At 37.1% G+C, this 21,662-nt stretch overlaps 3 protein-coding genes across 7 annotated transcripts; 1 reads left to right on the forward strand and 2 right to left on the reverse strand.

The window, feature by feature from the left end:
- Window positions 1-1,376: 1,376 nt before the first annotated feature.
- Window positions 1,377-4,775, reverse strand: LOC113694944 (uncharacterized). The gene is made up of 7 exons (XM_027213870.2): window positions 4,294-4,775; window positions 3,905-4,001; window positions 3,685-3,800; window positions 3,162-3,206; window positions 2,665-2,690; window positions 1,918-2,053; window positions 1,377-1,654 (listed from the first exon to the last, which is right to left on the reverse strand). Exons 1-7 carry the CDS (start codon window positions 4,709-4,711, stop codon window positions 1,542-1,544), a joined length of 951 nt encoding a protein of 316 aa, XP_027069671.1. The 5' UTR covers window positions 4,712-4,775; the 3' UTR covers window positions 1,377-1,541.
- Window positions 4,776-5,362: 587 nt separating this feature from the next.
- LOC113696213 (ABC transporter G family member 28-like) lies at window positions 5,363-13,586 on the reverse strand. Its single transcript, XM_072054441.1, has 14 exons — window positions 12,718-13,586; window positions 12,547-12,620; window positions 11,794-12,066; window positions 11,225-11,288; window positions 10,974-11,120; window positions 10,765-10,799; window positions 10,415-10,488; window positions 9,168-10,033; window positions 8,057-8,353; window positions 7,149-7,598; window positions 6,692-6,840; window positions 6,128-6,417; window positions 5,887-6,020; window positions 5,363-5,725 (listed from the first exon to the last, which is right to left on the reverse strand). Exons 1-14 carry the CDS (start codon window positions 12,954-12,956, stop codon window positions 5,569-5,571), a joined length of 3,249 nt encoding a protein of 1,082 aa, XP_071910542.1. The 5' UTR covers window positions 12,957-13,586; the 3' UTR covers window positions 5,363-5,568.
- Window positions 13,587-15,077: 1,491 nt separating this feature from the next.
- Window positions 15,078-21,221, forward strand: LOC113696254 (serine/threonine-protein kinase PCRK1). Of its 5 annotated transcripts, XR_003449719.2 has the most exons (6): window positions 15,090-15,445; window positions 17,071-17,489; window positions 18,746-19,006; window positions 19,248-19,370; window positions 20,152-20,736; window positions 20,885-21,221. XR_003449719.2 is itself a non-coding variant. In XM_072054442.1 (5 exons), the coding sequence occupies exons 2-5, from the start codon at window positions 17,109-17,111 to the stop codon at window positions 20,665-20,667; spliced, it is 1,281 nt and encodes a 426-aa protein (XP_071910543.1). In that variant the 5' UTR covers window positions 15,089-15,445; window positions 17,041-17,108; the 3' UTR covers window positions 20,668-21,221. The 5 variants fall into 5 exon arrangements, 4 of the variants coding, with proteins under 4 accessions (XP_071910546.1, XP_071910543.1, XP_027071476.1 ...); XM_072054442.1 differs by having other exon boundaries at window positions 15,089-15,445; window positions 17,041-17,489; window positions 20,152-21,221; XM_027215675.2 differs by having other exon boundaries at window positions 15,091-15,445; window positions 20,152-21,221.
- The last annotated feature ends 441 nt before the right edge of the window (window positions 21,222-21,662 follow it).

Consider the following 21,662-nt stretch of genomic DNA (forward strand, 5'->3'; position numbering starts at 1 on the left):
ATATATGAATTTTTTTTTTGTAAATGGTTAGATATTTTTAGGAGTACCTTTGGAGATGTATTTGAGGCATTTTTATAATTTTAAAAGCATTTTTTAAAAATTAAACACCACCACCCACTAGCATCACCTATCACCGCCACCACCCTTTACCATCCCCTACCCTCTCATCCCCTCTCTTCCCCCACTTTGTACCTTAAATTTTAAAAGTATTTCATATAGCCCCATATTTGTCCCCTGAAGTGTTGACATTTTTTACAATTATCCTTGCTATTTCAAGAATGGAAGATTGAAATAAAATAAAATTTTAATTTTACTTAAAAGTGAACTTTACTTGTATGTTCAGCCACGTACACTAGAATATTCATCTTATATTTTTATGTGTAATATTAACAATTTTACAAATTTATGCCATTGAATGACCTGAAACTTACCATACATAATAAATAATAAGTTCAAGAGAGTTTTTATTTTATTTTTGTAATCTTGGATAAATTATTTTATGCCTATTAAACTTATAATAAACACTTAGCTATACCCAAAGTCCACAAACTATACATTTTAAATTTAACAAAAAAATTATTATTGCATCCCCTATATAAATGTCGTGGCTCTGCCATTGGCCATGTAGGCACTTGTTTGTTAAGTTTGTTTTTTTTTTTTTTTAACATAAATGTCATTAGTTAAGAAAAGCATATAAATACAAGAAATACAATAAATGTGAATACATGCATTTATATTGTAAATCATTTGAAATTTAAGTGTGTTAAGGAATGTAAACTAAACACCCATTTAAAAAAACAAATCCATAAATTAAAAGAAAAATTTTTAATTGGTGCCCAATAAACCCTCATCAATATATCTAAATTACACATGATTTACCATATAAATACACACTAACAATTAGTATTATCCGACCTTGCATTAATATACTTTCTCTATTTAATTTTACTATTTCAGCAATTTTTTTTAACCCTCCCACCCCTCTCCATACCCTTCCAACTTTACTTTTCCAACATTTCAACACCTTAAACTCTATCTTAACTTACCCTAAACTAAAACATGTCCCTCAATCATTTCTAATTGTGTAAATCACAATTACTATATTTTATTATCATACATTATAACTTCACGGACAAAGATAGAAAATATACAGATGTATGAAATAGAAATACTACAATAAATAAATTCCTAATTTCACATCAACCTCTAAAAGCTTCCCTTCCAGGTGCAATTAAGCGACGAGGGATAAGAGAGTGAAGCAGGAGGAATGGGTATCCCCGGACATTCCGACAAAACGAATTCGAGGCGCACGAGCACCATTCTATCCACTCTTTTAGCTAGATCGACCATCACTGTGTCTTTGTGAAACTATCATATGCAAAAGATCATGAATATAACATAATTGCAAAGATATAAATTACATCCTAGATGGTATAAAATTTGAAAGGTAGACACCCTCCAACACCAACCCCAAAAAAAAAAAAAAAAATCATTGGGCTCATATCAAAAACAGTATAAGGAATGAGCAAAAGCAAAGCAAGTTAAGTTTGATCTTTTATTCCTTTATCTCCGTCTAACTCGCCGTTGGTTGCCAAGCCTCGAATTTTCACGTCGTAATACACTTCCTCCACTCTTCTAAGATCATATTTCATTCCTGTCATGAGCCAGAGAATATATAAGTAGGAATTCATTGAAAAGCCAAATAATAATAAATTCAGGCAGTCACCTAATAGAAATATGCAATCAGAACTGGCAGACTAAGTAGCCTTCTCAAGCACATAGGAAGATACAAGAAGGAAAAGCTTTACAAGAATAAAGTAAAATAAGAAATTTAAAACAAGAAAAAAAGGGTTAAACACGAAGGCTTCCGATGACAGGTTAAAACATGAATGGCGGATGTGAGAATTATTAGCTTACCATCAAACTTCTTGCGTAAAAAGTCATTCCGGAGATTAAGCATGCGAAACGATGCATGCAGATCCGTTAAGAACTTCAAGACCTTGCGAGGACAGTCATAATCTCCAGCAGTGACTTGGTTCACCACATATCTAGGCTGCAGGACCAATAACTGTTATCTGACGAAAACACTGTAGACATGCAAACAGCGTCCAGTGTATAGCAAACTCATAGAATGTCATATGTCACATCAGAATTACTTCTATTGAGAAAATTTATGAGCTAAAATAAATCAAAACAATAAAAAACCCTCATTTTGTTGAAAAGAACTATTTATCCACATGAGAAACATACAATGCCTTTATAATGTCCCACCAGAGGGGAATTATAAAAAAAAAAAGAAGACAGATGTAGAGAGAGACATTCAGACATCATCCACGATTTCATGCAAAAGCTCCTTTAGGATTTCTGGCAAAATGAGAAACACACCAAGGTTTCTTGTTGCTTTCAGACATTAATTTTTAATGTGAGCGGTGAGCATTCTTAAAGAAGTTGGGAGATCTTCTTTTGATGCTCATTAATGCCAGATAACTCATTTTTTACTTCTTTCAGATCATATTATTACCATCAGAACCCAAAAGCCTTTTATGGTAATTTCTACTGTAGATGAGTTTGATGCTAAAACAATGTCAACAAAAGTAACTTTCAGTTTCCAGGTCAAAACAAGAGACCAAAAGACAATATTTTCAACCTCCATAATGTGCTTACCAATTCATTAGACATAAAACAAATTCCTGCACAACAGAAAATCATAGATCAGTATATCCTCCAAAGTATGAAACAGGAGACCAAAAACTCAACATTTTAGAGGACAAGAAATGCACAACTCAATTGACATAAGAATCCTTTAGATGGCACCTAACAAAGAAGCCAACAAGTTTTAAAAATTATATTTATAAAAAAAGACCCAATCACATGCATATTTATCTCCAAAAAGACGACAAATTTCTAATCTGGTGTTCCAGCTTTCAATATCCTTCTAAGGGCCTTAACACAAAATAGACATTCTGAAATTTTTTTTTAGAGTAAAAGTAAATCAGTAGCAACAAAGTTATGGCATTCTAGTTGAGTCCAAATAAGCCCTCCAGAGAAAAGAACACAAGACTGTGTGGCCTTTAACAGCAGAACATATCTTTCTTTCCAAGCTAGCTTTGCTAACATTGTCAACAGAAAGATTCATATAACAGAAACCTGAAATCACGTACCAATAAGATAGTCTTCGACATCTAGCCCAAACTCTGAAGAATTTACTGCATCATGGATCAAAAGATAAAATAAAAAATCTCCACACAGACCTAAACCGATATGGTAAAAGTAAACAAAACAAAATGATGAGACAATTAAATAATTAAGCAAACAAAAGTACAAGCAGAAGATTAGTTGCCTACACATTAGGAAATGTTGAATGAGGGATACCCCTGTCCTAAGTGTGACAGTAACAGCAACAGTAGAGGTAGTACAAAACATTCAAATATTTTCCGATACAGAATCTTCTTAAATCATCAAAGAGGAAGCCTAAGATATCACAGTAGAAGCTTTTCTCATGCCCAATTGTGAAAATGGAAAAAAGCACATAAATTGAGGAAACATAGAAGAACTCTAGCTTGTATCCTTTAATTTGTACTTAAAAAAGACATATGCATCATGCAGATAAACTGCGCAAAGCATTCGAGAATCGACCTATCATTTGGAAGTTATAATTCCAGGTAAGCATAAATGAAAACATACATGCGAGTTTTTCCTGAGCTTCAGCGTGTAGAAGAAGCGTCCCAGTTTCTAACCAATGCATAAAAGCTAGCAACGAGACTACAGTCTGGGTCTCACTCCTCCAATCCCCATGAAACCTGCTTAAAAGGGACATGACCTTCTATAACTACTGGCCGAGTAACAGGTGAGAAACTAGAAGCTACAGAACATAATAAGATACAACTTGAAATCTCCCACTTACCGATAGTACTGCCCAGGGCATTCACGGATAATTTCCGCAATCCTACTAAAAAGATCTCTCAGCACATCAATCTGGCCCGTTGCCTTCTCCAGGACCTCTGATTGAGCATAACAGGTATCAGTTAAAGGATAATTGACATGATTTTGCAACCAGAATTTCAAAGTCAATGCTTGTTGAACAACTACACATAGCACAACCCAAGAAAAATTGGAAACAAAAAATTGCAGAATCTTTAAACTAAAACCATGGCTCAACCAAATTCTGCGGCGTAAAAGAAAGATAATAGCTAAAATTACAAACCCCTTCCCTTTCCCTTTCCCTCTCCACCACCCACCCACCCACCCAACAAAAACAGAAAAAAAAAAGGAAAAAGAAAAAAGAGAGAGTACCTGGGATGGGGCGGGTCTGGTGAACGAGAAGGAGGCTAGAGTGCATGAGCCTGGTAGTGGAGTCAATTTCCGTGGCGACAGCACGAATCCGTTCGCGTAAGTTTCCAGAATCTTCTAGATGGTGCCGAAAGTCCTCGAACTGTTTCTCAAGTTTATCAGAAGCGGGTGAGGGAGGAGCATGGGCTTCACCTTCGGGCGCAGTCGTCATTGACGTTGCAGAACTGAAAGAACAGCGGCGAATCGAGCTGAGCCCCGCAACCGTTACGTTTTTGGGAATGGAGTTGGAAATGAGAGGGAATTTGGGAGGAGAAAACAGTGAGAGAGACAAGCAGAGAGAAATGGGTTTAGGGTTTAAGGAGGAGGACGAGCGGGACACTGAGATTGCAGCGAAGGCGGCGTTTCTAAACACCGATTTCATGTTGCACTACGATTCATATACTGGTTGGGAGTTGGCAGCTACACTCTTCTAGACTTCTAGTACTTGATGAGTAAAGAGTGGTACAGAAGTATTAGTAGTGTAAATTGAAATTCGCTTTCAAAGCAACCCTGCAGCTTTTTTTTTTTTTTTACTAAAATTACGAAAAAGTAAATCTCACTAGTAGATTGTGATCATGTATTTTTGTGATTCATGCCACCCCAAAAAAAATCTAATTTTTTTTTTATACATATACAATGTGAACTTCTCAACTTGGAGACTAGTTTTCCATAATTCCTTTCTACAACGAATCACAAAAAAGAAAAAAAAAGGGCACATCGTAGTCAAAATGAAAAAGGAAATCCACGAATTTGGAATTTATAACAAGAGTTGGGAGTCGAAAATGTGATATGCTAATCAGCACTCTCAGTTTCATTATTACAATTGAAACGATAAAAGATCAAAGCAGAGAGATGAGGGAGGGCAAACAAACAGCTCAATCTGAGTCTTACACACCGTCGTCGTTTCTTCTTTTTTAAAAAAAAAAAAAAAAATTGTTCAGAAGTACTAATAAGTAAAATAGCCACCAGATTAATAAAATTATTTATGTGCACATGGATGGATAGGTACAAAGAGGGAATGCGAGAACCAAAAAACAAAAAAGCCTCGACGACGCATTCAATACACATCCTTTTGTTGTAAAAATGTCTGTGACCACTATCATCTCCTATTCCTTAGTCAGAAACTGTTTATCCTCTGATCAATCCAAAATTCAGTAACTATGATACAAAGTCTGTCAAAAAAACTAATCCTCCTGTATTTGTACAAAAATTATCATTGGCAAGAACCCAACTTCGACCTCATTTCTTCCCAAAAGTCACCAAACATAAGAAAGCTAATAGACGACTACCTACGCCACAGAGTAGGAGATAAACTAGACAAGGAGTCCAATCGTTTAGACTGTAACCATATTGCAGTAGCGTCCCGCAGCGCGTTATCAGCCACACTCCAGAATATCTGAAGAGAAAAATAAAGACAGACAAATTATGAGCACTTCCAGGCCTAAACATCAGATCATTTTTGTTGTTACATAAAAAACTCATCCGCACAAATCATTTTAAGAGAACCTCTCCTGTGAGCAGTAGTCACTAGTATAAGTACAAGAGTGTCTTATCTACCTTTGAGCATTAGCAATTACGAAAGCTTCCAGTGCCCATTTTGGATAACAATAGTTTGCTAGAGCACTCCCTATTTTATCTCCTTCGTCCTGATTTGCAACGAGTGTCAGAACAACAGGGACAAGAACACACCACTGCATTTCCAGAACAAGGAAGATTAGTATCAGTGGGACAAAATAAACACAAACCAACCACATATGCCAGTCATAGGTTTCTAAATGTTATGGCCCCTAGTACATACCAGTTGTGCTGGACTAGGCTCAAGTAAGATGGCAAATACGTATGCCATGCCTGTCACACAGTAGACGAGGCAAACCAATACAATGTAATTATCCAAGAAGGTTGATCTAGGATTGTTGAAGAAAAAGAACATTGAAAGAAAAACCAAAGGCTTGATTAGTGTATTGAAGTGATCAATGGTATCCTTTGCAAGAAAACAAGCTAAAGTGCTCATGCCACTTCCACTCTCTCTCCAGTATTGTAATTTGTCCAGTGAAAATGACCGCAAAGCTGCAATCTTGCCGAGGAGAGCTGCAAGTTAGAAATTAAAGATAATCAATGATTGGTTATGATGAAAAAGTTGAGTAAATTGCATAAAATAAAATACAACATGTGAGCGAAAATTAACCACAACAGCTTTCTGCCATACTTCACACGAGAGTTAAAAAATTAACTTTTATGAAGCTTCTACAACAAGCATGACAAACAGATAATGTCAGTTAACAACTAGGAAGTTCATTCAATCTCGGATTCTGTGAAATTGATAAGAACACAATCAAACAGATATTGCCACTGTTCTACTTACAAACAGCAATGACAGTATACATGTAACCACGATAGCCAAATGTGTCGCCCTTCACTTTTGAAAGAGTTCCTAAGCATGCTCCAGCAAGCAGAAGGATAAGATAATCCGCTGCTTGTATCTTAGCTTCTCGCAATCTCTGCTTGACAACCCTGTAGCGTTAAAGCACATTAATGCAGTAATAACAAGATAGAACAACTAAGGCAACCTACGACAACAGGCCACTGATGATAAGTGATTATTCAAGCTAGTCATATTCACCATCTTCAAGAGAAAGATGCATTGCATAAGTGATTTATAAGTGTGTTATGATACAATTTCTCTTAACATAATCCTCTACGGTGATTGGTAGACTTGTCAGTCAGTTTCTTCCTTGTAACTAACAATTTGTATTTGTATTGTCTTAAGGTTGTCGAAAAATACAATAGCGTATAATTTGATGTGAACAAAACTTCAATACCTCCCAAGGTAATATCTGTACTGTCGGAGAACACCAGCTGTGACTCGATTAGATAAGTCACTGGATGATAAAAAGATATGTTGCATATGTTCTTGCTTTTCCTGCAATGAATCTCCAACAAAAGATTGTTCACTGGCTCCACTAGCACTCGCATTTACACCAGTTGAGGATGAAGCAATTTGATCCAAATATTGCATCATATCATTGGGTACTGGATAACCTTTGTGAAGCATCCATCTAACTGGGAGCTGCTGAACAGTCACACCTCCTCCAGGTTTCACTATGCCCTCAAGAATGTCAATCAAGTGATCTGGAGGATTGGCACGTTCCGGGACATTGATTCCTATACTTCCGAAGTATTCTTCCACTTTCTTTACAGGTCCGTGGTACACGATAAGGCCACCTTTTGCTAGAAGTATCAAGTCATCAAACATCTTGTACAATGTGTAACTGGAGCAGGAAAGGACAAGTCATGACATCTCAAATGTATGGTTAAAAAGACAAACACATTCCAACAGCAATTAAATGGCAACCGTAAGAACGTGAACTCACAACATGTATGTTCTGTTTACTTTTTAATTTGCTGGATCTTATAGGATAAAACATACAGAGCACTGAATAGTATACATATGTTTGCACAACCAGATTGTGCACAACGTCATCAGTAGCTTTTTTTTCATCTATCACTGATTGAATGCAAGGAAAGGAGATTATTTATTCTCTTTAAGGTACGGAAGGGCATTGCCACTTGCTGCCTTAACATGTCTATTAGGTGGTTTAAGACATAAGTCCACTAGCCATAAAGAGCCAAAAGGGGTACTAGCCATTTATAGTTTTAACCTCTAGTTTGAGCTATATCATAGTCAACTTCCCAACCAAAACGAGCATTGGTGCAAAACATTACATACCTGGGTTGATGAACAACCATGGAAATGTTTACACCTTCAAGAGCTTCTCGTCGAAGAGCCCGGAGAAGTAAGTTGGAAGATGAACTATCTAAACCAGATGTTGGCTCATCCAAAATCAACAGAGAAGGTTCCATGACCATTTCCAGTCCAACATTTACTCGTTTCCTCTGACCTCCAGAAATTCCACGCTGCTCAACCGTCCCAACCAGAGAATCCCTCACTCCCTGCAGACCGAGGGACTCAATGACTCTTTCAACCACAAGAACCTTATCAGGTTTTGGCATATCTGCAGGTAGCCTTCATGGTTTTCGAGTCCATTAAAATTTATACAAGAATAATCAGTCCATGTGGAGTATATTCAACTAAATGTCAAATCAAAAGAATATTCAAACTTTAAGGGAGAATTAGCATGGTGAAACTTTAAGAAAGAAGATTCAAACTTTAAGACTAAATGCTTAATCAAAAAGTGATCACTGGCAGATGATGACTCACACTCTAAACCATCAAAACATGAAAATATGAAGCTGCTAGAAGCGTGTTCTGTGGGACTGTTCATGCATGTGCAGCAGGATCAGGAAACTACAAAATCTTGAGCAAGAAACAGCTTATGTATAATCACATGAAATTTCAAGTAGACTTTAAGTGATGCAATAATGACATAATAAATATGAAAACAGTTCAGAGATGGATACTTAATTCCAGTAAAATCGGTTGATGCATTAAACTGACATGGAAAGGTTGATGCCCCCATGAATATGAGCAAAGACATCAGATATTTTTGGCTAAACAATATGACACACTTTGTAATAAGGCAACACAGAATTTATTTTGGATGTTATTACCTGTCACCTCTCATTTTTTGAAGCCTAGTACTTTGGAGATAATAAATGATTTTTATTTTTTAACTTGAAGAAGAAATCTGAGTATTTAGTTATCCCACACTTTCTAAATTACTTAACACAACCAGGCAATGCAATTTCCAATTGAGCTAGGTTTTGCACTCATAAATCACTTGGAACAATCACAAATTACATAATCAAGTCCGGGTTAGGCACTGTCAAATAAGTAAACACTGTAAATAAGCATGTAGATAAAGTAAACAAATACAAACCTGCATCTTGCACTGAACCGTAGGTTCTCTTCTACTGTTAAGTTTCCATGGACAATATCATCTTGAGGAACAAAACCTATAATTTTCTTGTAGCATTGAATGGAATCAGGCCTTCCATTTATGAGAATTGACCCTGAAATGGTGCATCCAGTTGCCTTCCCCAACACAGCAGAAAGGAACGTTGTCTTCCCTGCCCCTGATGGACCCATTACAGCTGAAATTCGACCAGGCAAGAGTTTTCCAGTAACACACCTCATGAGATTTTTGTTTTTCCCTTTCAGAGTCAGGGTTAAGTCTTTGAAAGCAACCTCAATCGTGGGCCGACTCCTAACATCAGTATCTGTGGCCATCGAAATTACACCCGAAAAAGTCATGTTCTGAGTTTTCTGCTCCATTGCTTTCTCCTTCTCAAGTTGGCCATATGCATATCTAAAAATTTGGCTGCGAGTATGCAGTTGTTTAGGCTTGACCTTTTGCTTCTTTATATTTTTATCTCCTATTGCCATGTTAAAACCCTCAGGATTTTCTGGATCATTATCGAGAGATTGCAACATTTTTGTGAGGTGGCCTGGCTCCTTTTTGTGTGATTGTTGTGATGTTGAATCACTTGGAATTTTGGGTGGCAGAAACTGATCAGATTGCTTCCCATTTGTTTTCCGTGAAAATGTGCGGGATAACTGTTGTTGCAACCCCATGGCCCGTTTCTTGGCTACATCTTTAGCAGACTTCCATCTTTCTCTCGCTTGTGCAGTTTCTCGGGCACTTCTTGCTGCAGCTTCCCTGGACTTTGCTAATCTTCTGTAGCGAGTCATGATGACTTGATCGGAGAAATTATAGAAGATGAAAAGTATAAAACTTAAGGCACCCTGCATTTATCAGCAAAAGAAACACAATATACTGTTACCATTAACTTGAGAAGAATAAGTAAAATGTTGTTCTTCCATCCTAAAGCACAACAGTAGAAAAAGAAAGTTGCCAGACAAGAGACTGCGACTAGTGAACTGCATCTTGAAATGCAGTACATCTATTTGTTCAAGGATAAAGCAAGAAGGACATATTTTGCATCAAATTTCAAACTATGATCTGCCGGGTAACCGATTTAAAATCTACATAAACTTACCAACAGAGATTTACTACAAGATGCAAGTGCAAGCAAACAATAATGACAAGTGCTTAACTATATCAAACAGAGAATAGAACAGTACATGCAAAGATACTCATGCAGAACTAAGCAAGATATCACTTACAATGAGAATGACCCCGTACGCATGAAGGTTTTGTGTGTCTGTATTTGGATTGCATGTACTCAACTTGAAGCAAACTGCAAAAATGCACCTAAAGGTTATATATACCATTGTAGCATATGCCATCTTTAAGAAAGTAGTGATTTAGAAGAGAGATTTGAACGAGAATCGATCATCAGTTTATTTAACAAGGTCAAATTAGGAAGGAAGAAAAATGACATTACAGTAAAGGAGTTATTCTTGCTTTACATGATTAAACAGATAACATTGTAATAATTTCTGTTATCTTGCAGTTGATAACTTACAACATAAAAAACTAGAGTTTGCAGAACTTTGAGATTTTGAATATTTACCTTTTTCAGCTGTAGAGCCCTGCCTGCAATAGTGTCTGAAAATCATGAAATTAAGAGACCATCAAATGGTGATGCCAAGGATCAAACCAAAGTTATAAAATTGCTGTTGGCAGAGAATTTTTATATATATTGAGGACAATAAGATAATAACAGCTGTTTTGTAGCTTGTGATCCAGGAAAAAAAAATGCTGCAAGATTTAAATCAATACCCTTGACTGCAAAGAACCTCTTTGGTAGTAGTTGGACAATAAGATCCTGCAGAGCAGAACACCTCCTCACTGCTTGTAACACCAGCCCACATATCTGCTCCACCACAAGTGTGGTTTGGCTTGCCAGCAGGTAACTGATACCGATATCTGAAATTATCTTTACCAACATATGTATCAAAGGATCATAAATAAAAAACCAAAATGTTTCCATGTAATAAAGAAAACATAGTCAAGTTGGGAATTGAACTTACGGATCACATATACCGGTAGTTTTGTTGAGCTTTGCCAGTGGGCAGTAAGAACCTAGAGGGCAAGCTAGACATATGCAACCAAAATCATGGATATCAGTTGCAGCTGAATTAACTAGTAAGACAAAAAGCAACATCACATAGGAACTTGAAAAGATCCGAGTTTCTTTTTTCTAATCACTTTTTGGAGTAGGAGAAACCTTCCCATCTCATCATTTAATAAGAATGTTACGCCATTTTGAATGTGCATTAAACTAGTACAGATAAAGACTAAGCTTGGTTACTGCATAATTCTAGAAGCACATTTCTATGCCTCTCATACACAAGGAGAACTCAATACGTTAGCAAGCTTAAAGCTATTAAGTGGCCTGCCGAGCTTTGGCATGTAAAAAAATTTTAAAAAAAATACTTGAAAATTGCACAAAAAGCAGAGATTCAGAATAATCAGGAGCAAGTTAGCCTTGAGAAGCATTCTAATTGAATATTCAACTCAAACAAATAAAAGTTGACTGCAGACAAAGTAAAGAGCTTAAGGGAATCATCCAAAATCATAAATTGTCAAATCCACTTACGTATCATGCATGTAAGACCTCGAGGACAGAAGAAACCCTCACAACAAGGTTGACTATCATGTGTGCGATCAGGCATATCCTTTGAGTTTTTCATGTCAACCTTTACGTTTGAACCAGCACTACAAGCCCATCCAGGCTCACATCCGGGGACCCACGACGTCAAATTACAGTTCCTGTTGGGTTTCAAAAATTGAGCCTCAGCTGATTTCCTTTCCATAAAGCCGGAGAAGTAGAATTTCATCTCTGCTGCTGTACATAATCTCTGGGGGACATCTGTTTATTGTAATCAAAATACAATCAGATACTACATGACAGAGAGGACCAAGCGTGGAGTTCATGCAGCCAAAGACGATGGAGAAAGTCTTTTTACATGATAAAAGCACTAAAATCATTCCAATTTAAGTCTTATAGTCCTTTTCTTCAGCCTTGCATCAAGTTTAACTCTCTCCAACAATTCAAATAAATTTTCCTCTCAAAAAACAAAGTGAGGGAAGGATTGCTTCCTCAAGCATCATTGATTAGCCAGTGGAATCGAAGTATGGTACTTTACTTCTCTTGTTGTAGTTCGATATGTATAGCTTAAGTGCACTCAACTTCAAAACAAAGGTCGTAACTAGCAGTGCTAATCTCTGCCCATTTCATTAGCATACACTTAAAAGAATCAAATTTCGTCCACCAAATTGAAAACCATTTTAAACAATGGCTGTCCATATATAATTAAAATAGATCCCATGCAAGGAAACGCATACATACCTTTTGTCTTTCTGACACAATTATTCAAGAAATCCAAATTAGTAAAATTGAAAGCTCCATTCAAATCAGCATCCCTGAAGAGAGAAGATCACGTGCCTGCTATTAAATCAAGAATGATCACAGCAATAAAACTATCCCGACAACTCAGGGGGTAAACAGTAAAGAACTTACACATCCTTGATGCAATATCCCAAAGCCTGGGTGATATCATTGTGGAATACCTTAGTAAGATTGGAAATTTGACTGTAAATGAGGGCTGTAACAAGTGGTATAGCTGCAGGGGAAGTCTTACCCTCATTCCCATCTGCACACCGGGCATGCCCCAGAAAACCAGCCAACAAAACAATTACAACAAACAACAACGACAAGCGTGGAGTGCAAGAGGCAAAAATGTCCCTCCTTCTACACATTTCACTGATTCAAATTATTTAATACACTCATACACAAGTAAGAGATATTATCAAAGCAACGAAATCTCGAGTGGTTCTTTTTACCACTAAAACTATGGGATTTCAAGAAAACGGCTTAGGCATCTCGAGACTTCATTGCATCGATCATCAGATGAATTTCGACATGTGAGGAACCTTCCTCCTTTTTTTTTTCCAGAAGTGAGAAAGAAGAAGAGTGGGCCGAGATTGGACGAGGTTGATGATCAGACGAGTCAAAACGAGGAGATTGAGCTTCAGAGGAGCCAAAAAAATCAAAACCTTTTTTGGTCAAACATTTTGGGGTTGGATAGAGAGAGAAATTTCTAGGGTGGGGAAGGAGCTCCATTGTTTCTGGAGAAAGAGAGGGCGCGGAGAGATTCATGGCGATATTCAAGCTTCAGGGGAAAAACACTGGTACGACCTTGTACTGATTAGTGTGTGCTTTTCTCAACCGAAAGGCCTCCAGTGAGCCTCTTCAATTGATCAGACGTTGTGCTGTTAAGGCAGGCGCAAGCGCAACAGCTTCCATCTGGAAAATTTGCACGTTCCGCCCCTATAATTTGCAACTTGTTATTATTATGCCTCCTAAGTTTACTCGTTGAACACCAAAGGTGGCACCCAAGACCCTAAACTAGCACTCGAATCCAAAACCTAATTTTAACCATAGAAACCAATTAGATAAGAAAAGAAAAAGAACGGAAAATTAACAAAGAAACGATGGGTCGATAGGAGATGAGTGAAAACCAAGAAATTTGTTCTAACTTAATAATAAGAATATTAAAAACAATTTTTTATAAACTTTGGCTATGGATATCGGATGTAAACATTCATACATATATATATATATATATATATATACATATCTTTGTTATCAAATTAGTGGCATATTGATATTTTATTTTTATTTCAACATATATGTGAATTATCCAAGCCCATGGGTTATAACTATATCAGGGATGCTTGTTTCGATAATGTTAGGATGCATTAGATAAAATTAAAGTTTGAAAATTGAAAATTAAAATTAAAATATATTAAATTATTGAATTGTTAAGTATTAAATTTGATACGTTTGAGTGTATATCACGCTAAATGATAAGTGAATAATTTATCACTTATTTTAAAGTAAAGTTTCTCTAAAAAATTCAACGCCACCTGATTAATTAAGATATTATAGTGTTGGTTATCAAACATGTCTAAATATATTAAGATCTAAATTTATTAAATTTAAATGTTGAATTGAGTTATTAAACAGGAGATTACAAAAATTTGCCTTGTATTTCATTAGGATATTATGACTCAAAAAAATAACTGTTGAATTTTTGCAAGGAAAATGATCCCCCCCTTTATTGTACATATGTCAAGAAGAGATTATTAGAGAATGAAGTAACATGGTGGTGCTTCTTCAGGCAAAATTTTCAGTGCAATCTGGCCTTGGAGATCATGTCGTCCAAATTTCAGCACGTTTTCAAAAAAAAAAATTTTTGTTTGGATTGATCATATTTTTAAAAATAAAATTTTCAAATATAATCTAAAAGTAAAATTTTTTAAAAAAACTTTAAAAAACAGTTAATCCAAACAGTGAAGAGCAGTTATGTCATTAAAATGACTACCTACCCGGCCCCGGGGAAATCTCCCACCAACTAGTTTCATAATTTCATTCATGGCGGTGGGGAGGCCCTTCTTGTTATTAGACATTGCTGGTGGAATTGGACTTTGCATCCTGAAATGGACGAGGAACCAAAACGAAAAACGGGCGTAAGCTTGGAAGACTACGACCAGAGATGGCGATTAATCTTAAAAAGCATGCCGCTATCAAATTACCCAGAAATAGCAGTGGAAAGGTAAAATCTTTGGTCTAAAAGCTTTAAATAAAATTCTGCAAATTCATTCCAGAGAAGATTCTACCTTGGAGAACCATTGACCCCACGTCCTAACTTCTACCAACTCGTTTGTGTAAAGACTAAAGACCTTTTCTCTCCTCCAATCCATTGTTTGTCTTGACTTCGACGTTAGAATGTCCCCACAATAATAATACTACTTATTTTAAGTATTTCAAAAAAGAAGGCCTTTACACTTCACACCTTACCTTGGACTCGCTTTTAATGCCGCGGCTTCCCCATCATCATCATTCTTATATTTGATCCAACTAAGTACATTGATAATTCATACACGTTTGTATATCCTCTAAGAATTTAAGAATTCTTTTTTTTTTTTTTTGGGGCTGCGAAAATAGGTATTATTGGTTTTGTAATTTTGTGTGGGGTTCTTCATATTCCTTTGTTTGGAAAGCAGACTTTGGGCTATTGCCGTGTGAAGACCACTCTTCCAGTCATCCAAAGGGACCAAGACTCGTACGTCCTTCCCTTGTTCAGGCCGTCTATTGGAGTTCTGGGTTTTTTTTTTCCTCTATACTTTCAGAGATTGGGTATTTTCACCATACTTCTCATCCACTCAGATTGCATAGTCCAAAGGTGAGTTTTGTCGGATTTTTCAGTGCCTACCGAAAGTGGAATCCTTTTTTCTTATCTTTGTTTTTTTTTGCTGCAAATTGCTCCCGTCCTGCAAACATAATAGGTTCCTGCTGGAGTTTTTTAATTTTTTGCGCAATAGAGATATGAAAAGATAGTTTTTTCTTTTTTTTTTTTTTTTCCTGCAAAGATGGCCACGAATTCCTTGCTTTCTCTCATCTGGGCTATGATGAACATCAACCCGTTGACTACTTATAGTTGGGAGTTTTACTATGCTTCTCATAGGCGTGGTAACTAGGGGTGAGCATCGAATTCGAATTCGGTAATTCGGTAGGTTGAAATCGGTAATTTTCGGTAAATGGTTCTGGAAATATTCGACCTAATTCGCATTCGAATTAGACACTACCGAATTCGAATTCAACCCGAATTCAATTCGGTAAACAAAAAAATACCGAATTACCGAATTCCAGAAAACTGCAAGGGTCGCCAATATCTCTTCGTTCTCGTACTCACTCAGGCACACCACACAAATTTCAGCCTCTTCACGCTCAGCCTGTTTTACACCAGGTGTTGTATGATACCTTCTAGTCTTCAGATGTTGGGAGATGGTTTCTTCCAGTCAATCATCTCCAGGGCCATCCGATTCTTCAACATCAGCATTCGAATCTTCATACAGATCAAACACCGTAGGCTCCTGCCCATGACTCAGTTCAACCAATGCAGTCTCTTCTTCTGGCTCAATCCTAATCCGCATGAAGATATTTGAAAACTGGTAATCAGATTCTTGAAACCAGCCACCAGTATTATTAGTGTTGTTCTCCTCGTACTCCCCAGCCGGAGAAAGAAGTACGAGGTTTGCTGGTTGACTGATGTGGTGATGATTATCAAAGCCAGTTGCTGCTTGCACATAATTCCCTTGCATCAACATTGCAGTGTTGTATGGCAAAGGGCCAAGAGTGAAACAAGAGGCAGGTAGTATTGGATAATGATGGCAAGGAGGATATTCCAGGCTGCTGAAACCATAAATGGGCAGCGGAGAATGAGGGTACATCGTAATCTGATTGGGAAAGTAAATATTTTACCGTTTTACAAAATTCAATTCGAATTCGGTAAATCCGAATTCAAAAACCCCAAAACCAAATTCGACCCTAATTCGATTCTTACTAATTCGATACCACCGATTTACCGACTGAATTACCGAATTACCGAATTCGAATTACCAAATTGAAATCGATTTCGATCGGTAATTCGGTAATTACCGTAATTGCTCACCCCTAGTGGTAACCGGTTAATTTGGGATATGTGGACAAGTATGTTGATTATTCTGGATCTTTCTGAGGTATTGGTTTCACTTCAATATACTTGAAAATATAGCAGTATTTTGGGTTGTTATAAAGTATATGCTGTTGGTAGGTTTCTTTGTTGGTAACGCAGTCTTATTAAAGTTTCCATCTTGAATATGGAATGTCACTCTTAAATTCCTTTGTTTGCAAATTTTATCCACTACGATTAGTTGTTTTGCAATTACGGAAACGCGATGTTTGACCTAATTTGGACAGGATTAGTTCCACCTCATTCACTGATATTTTCTTGATTAGTTGCATGGTATTGATGTTCTGCTCCTACAGTTGGATTTGCACGGAGGAATTGCAGGGTATTGAAGGCTATGAAGTGTTTCCAGTTTTATTTGGGAGAAAGGAAGGATGATCCTAAGACCACAAAGTCAACATTGGTCCCATCCTCCTGTTCTGCTTTCGCTGATCGTGATGTCAGGCAATCAGGATCTGAACTTAATTCTCAGAATATGTCAGATGCTAGTACAGAGTCCAGGGGAAGGAACCAATTTCCCAGCTTGTCTGAAAGGCCCAACAATCTCCAAGTGTTCACTGTTGCTGAGCTGAAAGCAGCGACAAAGAATTTTAGCCGCTCCACTAAGCTTGGAGAGGGTGGTTTTGGTTGTGTATATAGAGGTGTGATCAAGAGTTCAGATGATCCTCTTAAAAGAGTTGATGTAGCTGTAAAGCAACTTGGTAGCAGGGGAATGCAGGCAAGACTTCTCGTCAATATCTCTTATCCTAGATTATTAACCTTTTACATGTATGACTTTTATCTTGTTGATAATTTTAACTCTTAATTTAACGCAACTAGCATTCGGCAACTTAATGTGTTTCATGATATTCTTTGGGGTAGTTCTTCTTTAGTCAAGTATAATTGAATATGTAGTCTAATTGTCATGGAGTGCTAGCTTTGGTGGGACCAGTGTCCTGCATACAAAGGGCAAGTATTGTTTAATGGGTGGTATGAGTATGGCAACTAATAGTTGTAAACTAGAGAATGGAACTCGCTTAAGAGCTTTAAAATGGAGCCTTTGGTATTGAAATATACAGAAACACTTCAATGTTGTTTTCTATTTCAGTTTGTGAAAATAAGGTACTGAATTTGTTTAAAAAGGGAATTCAGTCGAGTATTTCTGGTAGGTTCCCCTTCGGTGGTTTGCAACATGCATGTTAACAAGGCAGCAAGGTAGTCCTGATTTCTATAGTAACACTTAAGTTCGTTGGCTCCTGTTATAACTCGTTGCAGGTTCACGTGATTTTCACTCTCTTATTTGTGTTCATCCCACTGATATAACATATGCAGCTAACTTAACTGCGAGAATAATTGACTGACTTTGTCTTTTAGAGGTCATCCAACCTAATCTCCTCATAGAAGTTATGCCTTCCTTGTCATGCTCTACAAGTTTTCCAAGCAAGGTAAACTAGGTTTTATATCTTGGTTTTTTTCTGCATAAGACTGTAGGATATAAGCAGCTGCTGTATTGACAGACCAGAAAATGACCATTAATTACAGAAATTTTGGATTCCTAGATTGTACTCCATTTGCTCCAGTACTTGTTTTCTAACACAAGTTAGCTTTGATTGCTGCTATCATTAACACCTGACGGGTGTTGTACAACTGATATTCAAGGTTTTATTGATATGAAGAAAGGAGTGGAAATTGGAAAAGGAGACATATGAAACTGTAATGATCATCATCATATTGAAGACTGCATTGCTGCTGCAAATTCTCAATACATAGCATTGCAAAACTGCCATATGTCATAGAATTAGTAGTCCTGCATCTTTGGTAGTTTAAATGGTCTTAAAAATTAATTAATTCTCGCTATTTATAGATAAAAGTCTTAGATTACTATTCGCGTTGCTGCTTCAGTTATGTCAAGGTATCAATTGCACATCGTGAGCAGTTAACTAATCCTTTGTTTCTTATGTTTGTATTTGACATGATATTCTTTTTCTTAAATAGGGTCACAAGGAGTGGATTACAGAGGTTAATGTTCTGGGGGTTGTTGAACATCCAAATCTTGTCAGACTTATTGGCTACTGTGCAGAGGATGATGAGAGAGGAATCCAGCGGCTTCTTATTTATGAATTTATGCCAAATGGAAGTGTGGAAGACCATTTGTCAGTTAAGTCAGAAGCACCGCTCTCCTGGGCTATGAGATTAAAGATTGCCCAAGATGCTGCTCGTGGTTTAGCATACTTACATGAGGAAATGGAATTTCAGGTGATTTTGCTTTCCTTCCTAACATTCCCCCGATTTGATGATAGTTAGGTGCATCTTTCTCTTCTTTTAATTCATTCAGAGCAAAATTAGGCCATTTATTTATTCTTTCTTTTGTTATTAGAATTAGACCATTGAATGCTCCATGTGTTAAGTGTCTATTTTTGTGCTAATATTCTGGCTTTCAAGGCAAATTTAAGAGAACTTTTTTGCATAGTCTTATCGACCCATTTCAATATTGTAGATTATTTTCAGAGATTTCAAAGCTTCGAATATTCTCTTAGACGAGGATTGGAATGCTAAGTTGTCAGATTTTGGATTGGCTAGATTGGGTCCTTCAGAAGGATTAACTCATGTCTCAACAGCGGTATGTGCTCATAAAATGTTTGCTGCGATCCCCCTTATAGATGTTAAGTGCTAACACGGTCCTCATTGTGCATGAATTATTGCATCCTTCGTGTAAAATGACATCTTTATTTTTGTTCAGCTTATCATGTGATTGAACATGAGTAACTTTTGCATGACCTCCACTGTTGACGATAAAAGAAAACTGACTTGTAATGGTAATTGTTGATCTATGATATTGGAGTAGCTTGGCCACCTCAACATGTTGTATCTTATTTCAAATGGTAGCAGCTGACGAATTCAAATGAATCAAAACTGGTAACAGAGTTGGATGCGTCTAACTTTTAAAGATTCAAGCTATTTAACTTTGCGCATTTGCTCAGAAAAAATGTTTTTGTATATTCTTACTGAACTATCCACAAATCCAGGTGATGAAGTTGTTCATGAAGAATGGAACTCTGCGCTTTAATCTTAGAGTAGCTTCACTAGCACATCATAACAGTCCTAGTTTCAGCTCTTTAAAAGAAACATATGTGTTTGGATTGCACATTATTTACATCTTATTTACACACACTGACTTGCTTGCATTATTAACACATTTTTTACCACCTTTTTATATCATATATATCACATCAAAAAAGTGCTACAGTATTTTTTAAACATATGTGTGGTTTTAATATATATATATATATATATATATATATCTATATATTTTGCAAATGTCTTAAGAGCATTGAAGTTTATGAAAGGTAATTATGGGGCCATTCTTACTTAGTTACTTGAAACAAACGTGCATTTATCAGGTTGTTGGAACAATGGGATATGCAGCTCCAGAATACATTCAAACTGGTCGTCTAACATCTAAGAGTGATGTATGGAGTTATGGGGTCTTTTTATATGAACTCATCACAGGACGACGGCCATTGGATCGCAATCGACCCAGAAATGAACAAAAGCTCTTAGAATGGGTAAAGCCATACTTATCAGATGCTAAAAAGTTTCAACAGATTTTAGACCCAAGGCTTGAAAGGAAACACTTAATCAAGTCAGCTCACAAACTGTCTCTTGTCGCCAATCGGTGCTTGGCCAGACATGCAAAAACACGCCCAAAAATGAGTGAAGTGGTGGCAATGGTAAACCAAGTGGTGGCGGCATCGGTGGAAATAGGCAGTCCTCGCCCCCCTTTGAAGGCTGTGGGGCAAAAAGAAACTGAAGAGGGAGCTGGGAAGAAGAACAAAAGGAGGATCATGGACGCAAGGGTTGTAGAGGGCGGTTGGTTAGTTCGGATCTGGTCATCAAAGCATGTGAAAACATACTGATTGCTATGGGGCCCCCCGGAGTATGAGAGGATTTGTGGGGGGTCTTGTTTTTGGGTACATATATAGCAGGTTAGTGTGTTTCCATAGACTGATGAAGCTATGGTATTTCTTGACTCCATTCTATTATACCTTTAAACTTGAAAGAGGCTATCAATTTTTCGTTTACCTCTGGTGACGTCTAACTACATCAAATGCAAGCGAAATATGCGAATTGCAGGAACTTCTAGGGATGGGAAGAGATGCTTGGGTGCTGAATTTGATAGAAAGGATTTAGATGGTGTCTGTAATGTTCGACGTGTAAAAAAAATGTGGAAGTGTCAGATTGGTAACCATATGATTTGTTGTTTAAGGGATCTTGGAGATGCCCAAAGGTCCATCGGTTCTTTAATGCGTCTCTATGTATAGAAAAACACGGTGGAACGTTTTTTTTATGCTTTCATTTGTAAAATTGATATTGTCGCTGTTGCACTCTCCATGTTCCGATGGAAAGTACTCCAGCAACGGGAATATCTTAAATAGTTCTGAAAGAAAAATCTGGATTGGGGTTTTGGGCATTTCACTCCCATGGTTCAAATTGGATTTGAGGCAGATTGACCGTTTTTATTCATCTCGGAGACGTTTCGATCGAGTTTTCGATGATCTATTATCTTGGAGTCAACTCATTTCGTTTTGATATCGAAACAGAAAGTCCTGTTTTGACATCGGAATGGAATTCGATGACGACTCGGCCAAGTCTTTGAACCATGTTCACTGCAAAAAAGGGTCACTCGGTGACCATCTGTTTCCAGTGATGAGGATGAGGATCATAGTAAAGTTCTTGGAATCATCCCCAGGAATACGCAATAGGCAGGGACCTAAATGCTTGTCCCAAAAAATGGCCTCATTTATTCTTTGATTCTCGATGCTTACCGATTATTACCACCGCCCCAAAAAAAAAAAAAAGCCACTCGAGTTGCGTGTTAAAATGACAGTTAACGCTCGGACGCGTTTGGTCT

The sequence above is a fragment of the Coffea arabica genome, chromosome 6e, assembly GCF_036785885.1.
Source record: "Coffea arabica cultivar ET-39 chromosome 6e, Coffea Arabica ET-39 HiFi, whole genome shotgun sequence".
Taxonomy (NCBI): Eukaryota; Viridiplantae; Streptophyta; class Magnoliopsida; order Gentianales; family Rubiaceae; genus Coffea; species Coffea arabica.